Here is a 16,153-nt window from a genome sequence, read left to right as displayed (position 1 = left end):
CTGCCCAACATGTCTTTCCTAATCACATAGCCTTTAGGAAATATGCAAAAGTATGAAAGACATTGTTTTAGAGGTTGAGGAAGGTAATAGTAGCATAACCACAGGGCAGTCAAAACATCGTTTTGCTCATCTTCTGGTAGATCCCAAATTCTGTCATCCCTGATGCACCACCACTCATTTATGGATCGTTTTGTTCGCAAAAGACTTCCTAGAGTTTGGGCCACAAGAGGGACACCTTGACATTTTCGTGCAATTTCCCTCCCTATAGCCTCAAATTCTCGCATGTTTCTGTCCTTCCCAGAAGTTTTTTGCATAATTATGGACCAACAATCATCATCAGACAAAGCTTGCAATTCAAATATTACATTGGCGTTAAATACTTTAGAAACCATTGCACTTTGGGTAGTAATCAAAACTTTACTTCCTTAGCAGCACTTCTTAAAAGGAATTGCCAAGTAGTCCCACATATCTTGGCTCTCATTCCAAGCCTCATCCAACACTAGTAAAATTCTCTTACCAGAGACTACTTCCTCTAGTCCTTGTTGCATGCTATTGAAATTCAGGAGGTCATAATTAACCCAAGCAGCATTATCTATGATTGATTTAGTAATTCTCCTTAGGTTAAAGTCGTCGTGAACATTAACCCATATCCTCAAGTCAAAATGCTCTGCTACCCTGCTGTCATTGTAGGCAGTCATGACAAGAGCAGTCTTCCCAAGGCCTCCCTTGCCAACAACTGCAACCGCGGAAAATGACTCTTGGCAACTCCCATCTAGTAGAGAAGTTATTATGACTCTCTGTGTCATAGTCCCTACCAACAGCTTGAACTTCATCAACAATTGAAACACCATCTGGTGATTGGCTAATGCAATTAACGCTAATTCCCTCTTCCTGAAATCTATGAACAAGTTCAAGACAATCCTTCTCCCTAATGATCGTTTCTAATCTTTCTACTAACTGTCTTATTTTACGTGAACTATGACTGTAGAATGCAACCCGAGTAGAGTATGCTGTATGTCGAAAGTAGTGCCATACCTTATGCTCGTGGCTTTTATTCCGGTGCTCTTCACCTTTAGACATTCGGTGCAGCATAATGCTCCCATCAATCGCGTCATCGACGTCATAGGCCACATCCTTTAGCTTTATCAGCCAGTCCCTTACAGCTATGTCCGTCAGCCTCCTTCGCTCCGCGTCTTCTAGGACTACTGGAATCCCTGAGAACATATGCAACACCTTTACCAATTCTTGCTTCAGATGACTGTCAATTCTTGTTGGTCGTGTTCATGCTGTTCATAACTTTGGAGGTGATGGCATCCACCATAGCTATTATGCTCCTAGTACAGCTTTGACAGGTTGTGGATAACGCCACTAGCAAATTGCTTTACAAAAGACAGATGAGATGTCATTTTTTCACACTTCTATTTGAAAGAAGTCGAAATACACGCGAGGAGCTGTAACAGGCGGAATCGAATGACCTTGACTTTTTTTTTTAAAGGTGTAAGCAATCGGAATTTTCGTGTGGGGGCATTCTAACGATGTTATCTCTCTCTCTCTCTCTCTTTTGACAAGTTGACAACTACAAGGGCACCATCAGTCACCAATCAACAACGACCAAAGCTCTCTCTCACTCTCATGACAAGTTGACAACTACAAAGGGCACCATCAGTCACCAAACAACAACGACCAGAGAGTTTCTATGTGAATTTGGGCCAACCGTATGAAGCTGGTGTTATTAAAGCTGGTTTGGGTCTTTGAAAAACAGTTTTTATTACATCGACCGAGAACTGGTTCAATTCATACCATCCAGATTGGTCTTGGGCATGGGCCTGCCTAAGCAAGGTTATATTGGACCTAGCATTGTCAACTAAGAATTGGATATGGGCCCGGACTTGTCTGTGTGCTGCCCAGCCTACACCTTCAACGGCTGTTGAAGTTCACACAAAGTAATTGGGAGGACTCCTATCTCATATGTAGTGGACACCAATTTGGCCCACTCATCCCCTATGTCATTCCCTCTCTTCAAACCCCTCTGGGATCTTATATGTGCAAGTTGTTTTGATCAATCTGACCTCATAGATGGATTCATTATGGTTGATTTAATAAGAATTTACTCTTGGATCGTACTATTTTAGTAACAGTATATTAGGTTTTCTTAGCCAATGATATTTTGAATTAGCAAAAAAACCTACAAACAGGTCACAGATTCGACGATTCAATTGTTAATCTTCACCAACGCAATCTAGTCCAGGTTGTCACCCACATTGATTGGATATGTATTGGATCCTTATTGAGTTGTCGCCTGCACTAGTTCAATTGTCATTTCAGGTATGGATCTAGCATGGATCTGAACCCACCTTAGTAAGGAGGACAACCTAAGTTGGCCCCATTGCTGGGATGACAATCCAGGTTGTCACCCATACGCGCGCCCAGGGTGGCACCCAAGCCTAGGACCTGTCATTTTGAGCTTGGTTCTTATTTGGAAAGGGTGTTGGACCTAAAGACTTATCAAAAAGATCAAAAAATGCTTCTTTAACCTTCCAAATTTGGTTGCTTAGCTCCCTTAGCCTGCCAAACCCAGTTTCTTAGCCCCCAAAGCTAAAAACCATAGCTAATAGGATTGTGCCACCTTAAGTCTTTGGCCAATCAGATGTAATCACCTGCATAGCTCTCGTGGTTCTTGTGTCTCAGAATCCATTAAGCCAAGCTCATCTACAACTATAAATAAGGGTGATGTCTCTCATTTTCAGGCATCTAAGTTCTAGATTAAGAGAAGCCATGTTTCTCTTAGTCCAACACCTACAAGCATAAGCACCTAACACCCCGTCAAACCTTGCCTAGCACATACCCTACTAGACACCCCCTTAGTCTAGATTCAGATCCTTGTCGTGCTTGTCATTGTCATAAAAAAGGTTACCTAAGTCCGAGGTGCGACTCATATTTATTATTTTTCTCATTTTTAGTCATTATTTTTCATGATTAAGTATATATTTTGCTAATGTTCAAATATTTTTTGTGTTTGCCTTTTTAGAACATTAGTGGTGTGTCTATACCATCAAGCTCATTTTTTTTATATAGGAGTCTCATACAAGGTACAAAGTGTTGCATGCTAAAGCTTGAATTGAAGGGACTTGAAGTTCTTGGTAAGGTTGATCCTTTCTCAATGGAGAAGGAATGACACTCGATTTGCAAGCAAGGATCCTTATTCAAAATCTGGATCCTTTTCAGAACCCATTTACATAAACCTCTTCAGATCCACTGTTTGCAAAACTGGCACACACGGTGAAATTCCGCTGCCTCAACCAAAGCACCTCGAAATTCTAGAATAACATGCAGAGGTCAGTTAGTGTTGTATTCCTCGTTAATTGTTCCTTTGGATTCAGATCCACCTAGGAACCAAAATCTAATTTTGTCATGTCTTAACTGTGCACAATTTGCAAAGTCATATCTCTACATCTAGGTGTTCATTTTTTGCATTCTTGTGTCGTCAGAAATCTCATTCACCATACTTTCTTTGTTTTTTTTTTTTGTGAAAAATCATATTCCTACTATAAGGTAACCAAAATTGCACAGGAAGCCAATAAAACACACAAGGTTGTATTGTTTGTTATCATATGCTAGTGCTTTATACGTTGTCAGAAAATTGAGATTCAACCCTTTCTATTCTCTTTTGGGTGTTTTCAAAAATTTGTAGTTTTATACCTATTTTCTACTCTCAAAGACAAAACAAAAATGAGTCTCCTATTTTTGTCATGACAAAACCATGTCTTTCCGACCCTCTATCTCGGTGATCACTTGACAAAATTGTGTCCCATTGGAAAGCTATGATAGAAAGATTTTTCTGTCATTTTTTTTTGTTTTTTCTGATTCTGCATCTACATGAGTATTTTTGTGTCTTTTTTGTTGCAAGCAAGCATCTAGTTGCCTATATTTTTGGCTGCTTATAGTTTCTGGTTTTGAAGCACGACCCTAACCTAGAGTTGTTGGAAAGGTCAGAGAGTCGGCTTTCTCTACGGCTTTGTCAAAAATTTTGTGTTTGCTGTAAAATGGTAGCAAAGTGATTAGTGTCAGTTTCTCGATTGCAGAAAATTTTCTATAATAGTCCTCTTTTTGGGACCAGAATCCAGTAATTCTAGTGACGTATGAAAGCTATCTCAATGCTTAGAAACTTACTTTTTTATTTTCTGTGATTCCTTTTTTAATTGGTGTAAAATTAGTTTTAATCCAATAAACATGTTTTCGTCTAGGAAAGTCCAATGGTGAGCCCACTTTCCTAAATGCAACTTTGGTTCCATGACTTTCATCGAGTCATGAAATGAAAGTTTTCATTCAAAAATTGATTTCCTTTTTAAAAAACTTTTAGTTTTCAGAACAAAAAAGGGATTTTTTTGTGGTTCCCTACTTGCTATTTTAAGTAGAAACCCTAGGTAGGAAACTAGCATGTAAGGAATTTTTTGTGGTTCTCTACTAGCTTGCATGCTACAAAGTTTTTAGAAAAATCACTTGAGAACCTAGAAAATTTTGTTGAAAAATTAACTCATGTAGCATTTAAGGAAAGTTCAACTTCCAACAAATTAGATTTATACTTTCATTGAGACCTTGCTTGCTTTGTTTGCGCTTTTTATATATTTATCATCAATTTCGTAAGACTTTTAATTGTAGAGTCTCTTGGTCCTATTGTATGGATCTCCAAATTTTCTCACCCGTACCAAGTACATAAATCCAATATATGGACCAAGGAAATTAGATCCCCACTCACACGTACTGCATATATTAGTCTGGATATCTATGATGGACCCAAACAAGAACATTAACCTATTATAACAGAAGTGACTTCACCCAATCCGTGGAGCATTAATTCGAGGAGACACTTGTTTTCAAAATCTGTCTTGTGTGTAAGGTGAATTGCATGGACTCGTTTTGTGTCAGAGACCAAGACATGGATAAAGGATTTAAATTCTCAAATGGATCCGCCAAAGAATCCAACTCATCCAAAGCTGGTTTTGAATCCAAGCTATTTGGATAAAAAATCCAAAAGAAAGACTAGTAAACCGGTCCAAACTAGACTCTTCACTAGGCTCCAATTAGCTACCATGGGTTAAAAAATCCTAAGATCTAGTGAATGACCCAAATAGTGAGGGGGTACTAGAGTAACTATTTTAGTCATATTAAGATTTGGTTAGGTTGAAGGGTAAAGGGACATATCTTGAAGTTGATGAGGATGAGAACGAGTCTCTCTGTGTGTCGACAAGTTGACAACTACAAAGGGTACCATCAGTCACCAATCAACAACGACCAAAGATGATGAGGATGAGAACGAGTCTATGTGTGTGTGTCGAGAAGTTGACAACTACAAAGGGCACCATCACTCACCAATCAAGAACGACCAAAGATAGAGTTATTTATGTGAATTTGGGTCCACCCACTACAAGAAATAATGATTTTACAGGCACACCTTTTGCACCAGTAAAAGTCTTTAATGGCGCATCTACTGACGCAACGATTGCACCAGTAAAAGTTGCATCGGTAAATGTTTTGCTGGCACAATTTACATTCACCAGTAAAACCAGTTTTCACTGGCACAAATTTTGTGCCAGCAAAAATATATTACTGGAACAAAACCTTCTCCAGTAAAGATATTTCACAATATTGAAATAAATTTTACTGGCGCAAAAACTACGCCAATAAAAATACTTTCACAATATTGAAATAGCTTTTTACTGATACAGTTTTTGCACCAATAAAACATTTATTTTTTTTTTCAAATCGGCCATTAGGAGTATTCATGCTAGCATAAAAAAAGACATTAACATCAGGATTTTGATATTCAAGGATGGGGAAAATCAGACGGCACCAGATGCAGCAATATCAGCTCTTAAAATTCCAAGCTCATTCCAATTCAAGCTTCACATACCTTAAAATGGTGTGCCTTCACTCCTCTCTAGTACATAATCTAGAAAGGATAAATTGAAAAAGAAAAATCACCTCCACATGCTCCAAAGTGTATAATACAAGAAATAGAAACAAAAAAATGCTTGATGCACAGCTAGCATCATTAAGTACCAATGAAAAATGACTAAGTGTTGCTAAGCCTCAACAGAAAAAAGAACAGCCTTTTACAAAAGAGACTTAGAACACAGACACATGAATACTTTGCAGCATGTATCTATGAAAAAATCAGAAGCATAAAATTTAAAAAAAACTAGAAGAAAAACCCTCTAATTTAGTTAGTAGAAACACCGAGAAGCACCTTTCTCTTATAATATGCAAAAGCTTCCTGAATATGTTGCTTGTTCAAAGCCTACAGAAATATATGGAAGCGAACAGTTTCAGAATATAAAAGGTGGTCATGGGCTTCACAAAAACTTGAAAAAATTTGAATATGGATTTATGCACTAGGCAGGGGGAATAGAAAATAGCAGTTTTATTTATTTCTCCACTATGATAATTCACTTCTAGAACTGAACCCAGTTTTTCTTTTGACCAGGCAAGCTGGGGGACAACCACCAGTTTAGTTCATACCAGATGTGCAAAGTGGTCTTATGCCAAGTGAACAAACCATAGTTGACAAAATGAAAAAGAACAATCATTTTTTTCCATTTATTTGTAGCACTTCGATATTATTTCCAGAAATATCTCCTCTGTCTTCAAAGGGGATTGGAGGCACCAAAGTGAAGGAAATTTCTCAATACGCAAATCACCAAAAAATAAGCGTTTAACAGTTTTACTAGCATGTGCATTCTTCGCTGATTTAAATTCTTCTTGTAAACCCACTTATCACATAATATTTACCATATTTTCAGCATCGCCTTCAACATCACTTTGTTTATCATTCAGCACATCATCTTCACTGTCAGCACTCCAAGGATCATGAGGAGAATAAACATGAAGAGAAGAGCCATCAAGAGCCTATAAATACCATGACCATTAAGAATTTTCTTTCCATTAGCCAAAAAAAAGATGTGAAAAATCCCATTCTACTTGAATTGTCTATTAATGCATATGTTTTCCACTTGTCCTTTATGGGAGCATAAGAATATAAGTGCCGACAGTTGGTCTAGCCTTTCAACTTTCATCTCAGCCTTCATGGATTTGAAAGCAAAAATATAAGTACCTTGTTCATAACTAAGAATATTAAAACTAGTGTGTAAGTAATCTTCTCTAACCTGCTCAATCAGATCTAGAGCAAGCACTACAAGAAATCTATAGATTAGCGACGACCTCAATCCATCGCCAATCCGGATGGGAGGTCGACGGGCGGGCGACAGGAGCTCGATGGGCGGCGGGAGAGCGATAGCAGAAAAAGTGGCTCGCATTAGGGATTTATGGAAAATTTAGCGACGGATTAGAGACGGTCAAATTCCATCGCATACTCCATTGCAACTGTGCGACAGAGTAGCGATAGACATTTGCTGTCGCTACTCCATTGCACAGTTGCGACAGAGTTTGAGACGGAATTTGGCCGTCGCGAATCCATCGCTAACTCGTGACAGAATGTTTTCCGTCGCTAATTCCACAAATAATTCAAATGTTAGCGACATATATTTTTCTCTCGCTAATCTGTCTCAAATGGGCGACAGAAAAAATATGTCGCAAATATCCATCGCTAATTGGAGTTTTTCTTGTAGTGAAGGGCCCCGAGCATAGTGGCCTCATCATATTGGATTGAATATTCATGAAAGAACGATTTCAAAAGTTAAGGTTAAATATTTAACTAGGAATGAAAAGATACTCATATATACAAGTACACATGTATACATGCACAAGCATCACAGATACACCCATTCATACCTCGCTCTCTGGGCAAACTCATCATCTTTTTGCCTTGTATCCTTCATTTGTCTCTAGTGTAAGAAATGAAGATCAACAACATGTTCATCCATGTTAGCATCAATACATGAGTTCAAAACACCTATTCTTGCTTCATTCTTTCTTTGCAACCCTTTAATCACAAGATATGAGTAAATTTGCACTCTGAAATTTGTATACTCAACAAACCTATTTGAGTTCAATGCCCTTTTAATGGGAGGTGGGGCAGTGTACTTGCAACAGGAACAAGAGAGAACCTGAGGCTTATAACTAGTACAAAATAATCTGAGTTTAATGTCTGACACAAGATTCAGAAACTAAGCGTTGATAGCAAGTATGTTAAAGGACCTGATGAAGTCATGAACAAAGAAAGAATACTCGTGAATGTTCTATTTTTATTCAACGTGTAACTATCGTCTTATATACATCATTCGGTTACAATATATAAGTAAACAACAACAGAATGATAAGGATGAAAATTCAAAACACAGATTTGAATCCTGCGATAATATTGGATTCTCAAGGATGGCAGTAACTGAAATCAGATCTTAGAATCATTCCATCCGAGTATCACATCCAGGATAGCCTCTTGACAGTTACCATTTCTGACACTCCCCCTCAAGTTGGTGCTCCTATGTCGATGAGGGCCAACTTGCGTGTTAGATGGGCGAATTGCTCTCATCCAAGGGACTTGGTAAAAATATCAACAATTTAATCCTTCAATCGTACGAATATAGTGCAAATCTCTCCTCCTTAAATTTTTTCTCTAATGAGATGACAATCTATCTCAATGTGTTTGGTCCATTGGTGAAAGACTAGATTTAATGCTATGTGCATTGCTGCTTGATTATCACAACATAGATTTATTGGTCCATTATGTCCAATGCCCAAGTTTTTAAGCAAATACCGAATCCATGTTAATTTGCAACATGCCAATGCCATTGCTCTATATTCTACTTCGACTGATGATTTCGACACTGTGGTCTGCTTCTTAGTCTTTCAGGATATGGAATTTTTATCAATCATAACACAGTAACCCGTAGTGGATCATCGAATCATTGGGCAAGAAGCTCAATCAGAGTTAGAGAAACTTGTTACATTGACCTTGCTTTGTGATGACATCATGATTTTGTGTGATATAGTTCCCTTTACGAATTTGAGGAGTCTATACATTGCATCTTGGTGGGGAATCCTTGTCTCATTCATGAACTAGCTCAAAATATGAACCGAGTGAACTATATTTGGTCATCTATGTCACATGGGTGCGGGCGCGGGTGCGGGTGCGGGTTCGGGTGCGGGGATTCGGCACTTCCAAAAAACCCGGGTGCGGGGGTGCGGGGGTGCGGCAGGGGCAAAATGTAAAATATATATATATATATATATATATATATATATATATCAAGGGGGTCAGCAGCTCTGTCAGCTGTCAGCAGCTGACAGACAGCTGTTGCGGCTGTCAGCAGCTGACAGACAGCTGCTGCGGCTGACAGCAGCTGTCAGCAGCTGCTGTCAGCAGACTGCTGCTGCTGTCAGCAGCTGACAGACAGCTGCTGTCAGCATTACTTTTTTTTAAAAAAAATTCGCAGCCCATTTGGGCAATTTTTTTTAAAAAAAAATAAATCCAAAACAAGAATGGACCAAAATGATCCTGGGTGCGGTCAACGCACCCAGGATAGGGTTGACCGCACCCGGTGCCGCACCCGCACACGCACCCGCGTCGAGTCGCGTCGACGCTGGTGCGGCACCCTGCTAGCCGAATCCCTGTGACATAGTTGGTCATGTAATGGTCAAATATATGAGTTTGGCCACTATTCTTCTATACGACGTAGGGTCTTTAAGAATTTCTCCACTTTCATTGTCAAGTTTTAAATTTTGCTCCATGGGAAACTCATATGGTTTTACTCCTGTATATCCAATGTTTTCTAAGATGCTGAGTGTATATTTTCTTTCGGAAAGGAAGATGCCATCCTTGGATTTGGTAACTTCAATTCCTACAAAAAATTTGAGCTTATCTAGGTCCTTTAATCGAAAATGCTCATTGATGAGTTCTTTCATATGTGATATTTCCTGCAAATTATCTCCTATAATGATGATGTCATCAACATAGATTACTAAGAAAAATCTACCACTGACCATGATTTTCGAGAATAAAGAATAGTCAGCTTTGGATTGGAGGAAGCCCACGCTGATGAGAAAATCCAAAAGCTTGGCAAACCAGTTTCGTGAAGATTGTTTGAGCCCATATATGGATTTGTTTAGTCAACACACAACGTTCTCCCCCTGTCGACTGAAACCTGGTGGAAGAGTCATATAGACTTTTTCTTGGAGGTCGCCATGTAGGAAGGAATTATCAACATCAACCTAGTAAAGATGCCAATTAAAGATGGCGACAAGGGCTAGAATACAGTGAATAATGGTGACCTTAGCCACATGAGCAAATGTTTCGTTGTAGTTGATCTCCTCTGTTGTGTATATCCCTTAGCAACGAGGCGTGCCCTATAGCGTTCAACATATCCATCAGAGTGGTACTTGATCTTGTAAACCCATTTGCATCCAATGGGATATTTGTTGGGAGGTAAATTCGTAAGGGTCCAAGTATTATTTTCTTCTAATGCTCGAATCTCAGCTTGAATGACATTTTTCTACTTATCATCTTGCATGGCTTGATAGAAAGTGGATGGCTCAAAATTCTTAATTAGGTTGGTGAGAAAACAACAGTGTTTTGAAGAGTACCTATGATCATCCAAACGTGAAACAATCGGATAATGTGTTCCTTTTTGCTTGCAAGGAGCAACATTCTTGTGATTGGTGTTGGCTTCGGGTAAGAGAGCAAGGCAGTGGTAATCCTTGGGATGAGTAGGTGGATAATGGTGTCATGTAGATCAACAAATGGGTTGAACTGAGGTTGGAGAATGGGTAGGTTCAGGCACAGACTCAAAATTTGTAGGTTGGGTTGGAGGTTCAATGAGTATATGGCTTTGGTTGGTATTGATGCCTGCATCTGGATATGGATTGCAAGCAATTTGTTCATCTAAAGGTAAAAGGAGAATAATATGAGATTCACCCATTTGGGGCCCATTATTTTCTTGGTATGAAAAAATATTTTCATAAAAATGAACATCTCGGCTGGTAAAAACGACGTGGTTTTCTAAGTCATATAATTTGTATGCATTTTGGCCAAATGGGTAACCTATGAATATGCATTTTTGGGCTCTTTTATCAAACTTATTGGTTTTTATGGATATTGTAGGCATAACAAAGACAACCAAAAATGCAAAGATGTTCATATTTTGGAGGACGATTATATAAAAATTCACAAGAAACCTTGTTTGAAATCACATTAGTTGGTAATCAGTTGAGAAGAAAAGTTGCAGTCATGATACTTTCACCCTAAAATTTAATGGATAGGCCGCTTTGAAAAAAAAGAGCGCAGACAGTGTTCAAAAGGTCGCGATGTTTACGTTCTACTACTCCATTTTGTTGGGGTGTGGCAACACAACCATGTTGAAGTTCTATCTCCATTTCATTTAAAAACGATTGCATTTCTTGTGAAAAAAACTCAGTCCCATTGTCACTTCATATTTTCTTGATTCGTACTCCAAATTGGTTTTCAATAAGGTTCACAAAATTTTTAATGATGGAAAAGGTTTCATCTTTGTACTTCATTAAACAAACCCAAATGACTCTTGAAAAATCGTCAATGATTGTTAGAAAATAATGGCAACCATTAAGGGATGCAGTTTTATATCCTCCCTATACGTCACAATGAATCAAATCAAACACTTTAGAGGTAGAAACTCCACTGCTGGGAAATGGAAGTCTAGAGTCTTTAGCTAGATGGCAAACATGACAATTGTCTATGTGCTTAAAATGTTCAATAAAATTAGTACCAAGTAGAGAAGTGGTTCTAGAATTTGATGGATGTCTGAGGCGACAATGCCATAAATTTGACTTATCCATGATGAAAGAGTTGATGACTTGATCAGCTTGCTCAAGGATATATAGGCTACCTTGCAATTTACCCGTTCCAATCGTAATCGTCAAGTGTTGGTCCCACAGGATACAAGAAATATCATTAAATATTGCATCACATCTGAAGTCAACACACAACTTGGGTATGAAAATAAGGTTGAATTGGAATTCTGGTACACATAAGACATCTTTGAGGATGAGATTGGGAGTGATAGTTACTATTTTTGTGTAGCTGACATTAGCACGAGTTCCATTAGGGAGGCCGACAGGTGGATGGAGGGATTTTTTTGGTGACTATCGTTGTCAAGTTGTTGCATATGTGGTCAGTGGCTCCGGTGTCCAAAATCCAAAGTTTGTTTGAAACAAGACAACAAGACAAGTTTAAGTTCATACCTGATATATTCACAAGTGGTTTGGTTTTACCTTGGTTGGCCTTGGTCATGAGTTCAATAATTTGTTTGAGTAGTTTGGGACTCACTTAATTGGTGTTAGGCTCGTTTATGGTTTGGTTTGTGTTTGCCGATGTAGTGGTATTTACCTTGGGCCTTGAATGAGCATTAAAAGAATTCATCCTACTTGGGAACTCCACCAAAAAATAACATTTTGCCTTTATATGTCTCAATTTACTACAATGTTCGCATTTCATTTGAGATTTCCCTCATCCTCGTCCTTGATGCTCTCTGTAATTGTCTGGCAAAGAGATATTGGCAGCAATAGAGTCGGTTACTAGTGTCACCACACTCAGTTCTTTATGTCTTTCATCTTGTATTAGGAGAGAATAGGCTTTGGCCATGGTAGCCAATGGCTCCATCAATAGAATTTGACTTCAGACTTGATTGTAACTTTCATTCAACCCCATTAGGAATTGAATTAGTTGATCATGTTGTTGCAATTCATACACTTTCTTCATTGCACCACAAGTACATACAAGCAAGGATGTGCAGGAAGCGAGTTTTTCCCATAATGCTTTGATCTTGCTGTAATATACGACAATCGACTATTGCCCTTGTCTACAATTCAAAATTTGATGTTGAATCTGGTACACTTGTGGTGCATCAGCTTGAGTGAATCATTCACTCAATTTTACCCACACTTCAGTTGTAGGTTGTGCATAGATGATAGTTGAAGCAAGATCCTTATGTATGACATTTAAAATCCAAGATTGAATAAGGTTGTCGCACTGATTCCAGGTTGGAACTAAAGGGGCTAACAAATCTGGTTGGGGATTGATCCATCGACAAATCCCATTTTGTTTTTGATGTTTAATTCCATGATCATGGCAATCCGCCATGTGGGGTAGTTATCTCCCATTAAACAATAAGAAACAAGCATGGTACCTGGGTTGTCTAAGTGATGGATGTAATATGGGCTATCTTCCACAGTTTCTTTGCTTTGAGGTTGAAGGTATGTTTTGATGCCTTCGCCTGCCATAGTGCCCTTGGGATGAAGGTAATGCAACTTCCTTTATGCAATACGTAGCTGAGATTTTATAATGTGATCTTGGAGTATGGTGGGTAGATGATTATGTTAAACTTGCTCCAGCAGTGAAGAAAGTGTGTAGATGCCTGATCTCACAGGCCAATGGGAGATGCAATAGATCTGGAGTAAATAAGCAGAGGTGTAGTCTGCTCAGTAACAGAAGCAACACGGCACCCCAACAGGAACCATTTAGGGACGCTTTTTTTATCGTGCAGAAGCAACTGAAATGGTGGTGGATCAGAGACGATTTGGGCGACAAATGAAGATTGCAACACTGAAGATACTGCAAATAAGATGATGCACAAATTGTGAATGTGATATGGACAATCAATGTGCAGATTGTAAAACCGATCTAGACTAAAGCAACAGATCAGTTAGATGGGGCAAACATTGATAAGTTTTGCAACACACATAAGGTCCAGAATGATGATGACAGAAAATAAAAACTCAGAAAACTCGATGCTATGATAAAATAGTGAACAGAGAAAGAATACTCATGAATGTTCTATTTTTATTCAGCGTGTAACTGTTGTCTTATATACATCATTCAGTTACAATATATAAGTAGACAACAACATAATGATAAGGATGAAAATTCAAAACGCAGATTTGAATCCTGCGATAATCTTGGATTCTCAAGGATGACAGTAACTGAAATTAGCTCCTAGAATCATTCCATCCAAGGATCACATACAGGATAACCCCTTGACAGTTACAATTTATGACAAAGTATGAGCAAATTAAATCATTATTGACTCAGTGGTCTATAGACTCTATACTAAAGTTTGCTGCACATCAATGCCCCCAAGGTACCAACCTACAAATAGAATATACATGCATGAAACCAATTGATCCCAGTAGTCTTGGCCTATGTCTTAAAAATAAGGGATCATTCAAGACTTTTGAGATGCATCAAATAAGATTACACAATAGAGTTAGCTACAGACTTGAAAACTCCACCTGCACATAAAGCCACTCAATCAAAACCAGGCTGACCAACTAGTGGATGCCCATGATAGACCATGTTAAACACTGATGTTCAAAAAATGATTGTCTCCTTCCAACAATTCCCTAAAAAAACAAGAGCAATTTTAATTTAGACCATGGAATTAACAAAGCAAGCAAGGAACTGCACAAGAGCTGCAGTGTATTGATTCATCTAAAATTAAAAAAAAAGACAGTATACAGATTGTTCAGGCATATAAAATTTTATAACACAATGAACTAATGATGAAAAAGAAATCATGGAAATCAATTGAAAAAATATATATATTTAGAAAGGAGCAGCCAAAAGGAAAATTAGAACAAGTAGGGTTCTTACTTGTGCTTTCTCCTTGAACACATTGTTCGCCCCAATCAAAACCTATAAAACACAAAAAAATATGGGGTAATCAAGAAGCAAACATCATAAACAATGAAAACCCCAATTTCAAGAAAAAAAATGTGAACTGTTGAGAATGCCATGAAGAACCAACTTGCTTGACGGCCAGAAGCTTCCTAGAGTCGAGATTCATCCCCATGTAGATGCACATGTACGCTCCGCACCCGATGGTCTCCCCCTTGTGCCATCGAATCATCAAAGCATTGTCATCAAGGAGAAACCATGGTGGTGGCAGCTGAGGTGGGGATCGCTGGAGGAATCTGATCTGTGACCGCCTCACATAGTTCTGGGTCCCTTTCATCAGCCCTCCATCCTCGTCGACATAGGACGTGGAGCCCAAGAAGATGAGCGACTGCTGAATCAATCCAAAAATATCCTGCATCTCTCTTCTTCTTAGGTTTTTCAGATGGAGGAAATGGGGAGAGGGTCGGCAATGGTGGTGGCCGGAGACCGGAGAGGGAGAGAGCCAAGGGTTCGGTGGTGGCTAGAGAGGGGCAAGACCGAGGGCTCGGTGGTGACCGGAGAGGGAGGAAGGGTGGTTTTTGGAGGGAACAAATAGGAAAAGGGAGGAGGCCCTCCAGCAAAATGCTAATGTAAGAAAAATTTTACTAGCTTAGATGAGAGATGCGCCAGTAAAACATTGTTTTTCAAAACTCATTTTATATTGACGCTACCTCCCAGTGCTCTAGTAAAACGCAAATTTCCTATACTGACCAGGCGAAGCTGGTGTTATAAAAGTTGGTTTGGATATTTCAAAAACAATTTTTATTACAGCGACCCATAATTGATTCAGATTGGTCTTGGGCATGGCCAACCTTTCATCCATGGCATTTATCAGTATGTATTCTTATTATTACATCTGAAGAAGAAGAAGTCTCTCATGTACTGCGTGTAACCTACAATTGTAATTATACAAGAGGATGAGTCTACAAACCTAGTAATAAATAATTACAAGTAAATAAATACTTTAATTTACAACTGCAGTGAGCTCTAAGCTCATAATATGAGTTTAGTTTTCAATACACCATACAAGTTTATATGTTTTAATTATCCCCCATTAACCCTCTCAAGTACTCCATCACACAAATCATCAATATGTCGGCTATATCAATCATAGTTGTCTATGGGTGTAGCAACCCACATAGAACATTTCAATTCTACATGTTGGCCAAACAATGAATCATATACTTCCAGTGGTTTCTGGACTACCAAACAATACAGTGAAACAAAAAAGAAACCCTATCGATAGCTAGCCGGGAAGTCAGGCTCAATCTCAATTTTGGTATGGCTCATGTTATATCCTAACCATGATGGTTCTCAACCATTCATGATCATCTAGAGTTACCTCACACTATGTGAGTGTAACCTTAAGTCGTAAGTTAAGTTCAACACATTGAACTATATTCTGAAACTCATATTTCACTTGTTCTCTTATGAGTGATATCGTGAAATCCTCATGACAAATCTCATTCTTTAATCTCAGGATGACATTAGAACTTATATTTATCTCATAAT

General features: G+C 38.6%; 1 protein-coding gene across 1 annotated transcript; it reads right to left on the bottom strand.

The window, feature by feature from the left end:
- Positions 1-13,974: 13,974 nt before the first annotated feature.
- On the bottom strand, positions 13,975-15,113 carry LOC149834407 (mitogen-activated protein kinase kinase kinase 3-like). Its single transcript, XM_090010109.1, has 3 exons — positions 14,733-15,113; positions 14,579-14,620; positions 13,975-14,328 (listed from the first exon to the last, which is right to left on the bottom strand). Exons 1-3 carry the CDS (start codon positions 15,018-15,020, stop codon positions 14,257-14,259), a joined length of 402 nt encoding a protein of 133 aa, XP_089866235.1. The 5' UTR covers positions 15,021-15,113; the 3' UTR covers positions 13,975-14,256.
- Positions 15,114-16,153: the final 1,040 nt, after the last annotated feature.

This window comes from Nuphar pumila, chromosome 6 (genome assembly GCF_984573655.1).
Source record: "Nuphar pumila chromosome 6, dmNupPumi1.hap1.1, whole genome shotgun sequence".
Lineage (NCBI taxonomy): Eukaryota > Viridiplantae > Streptophyta > Magnoliopsida > Nymphaeales > Nymphaeaceae > Nuphar > Nuphar pumila.
This window is presented reverse-complemented; position numbering and strand designations above follow the sequence as displayed.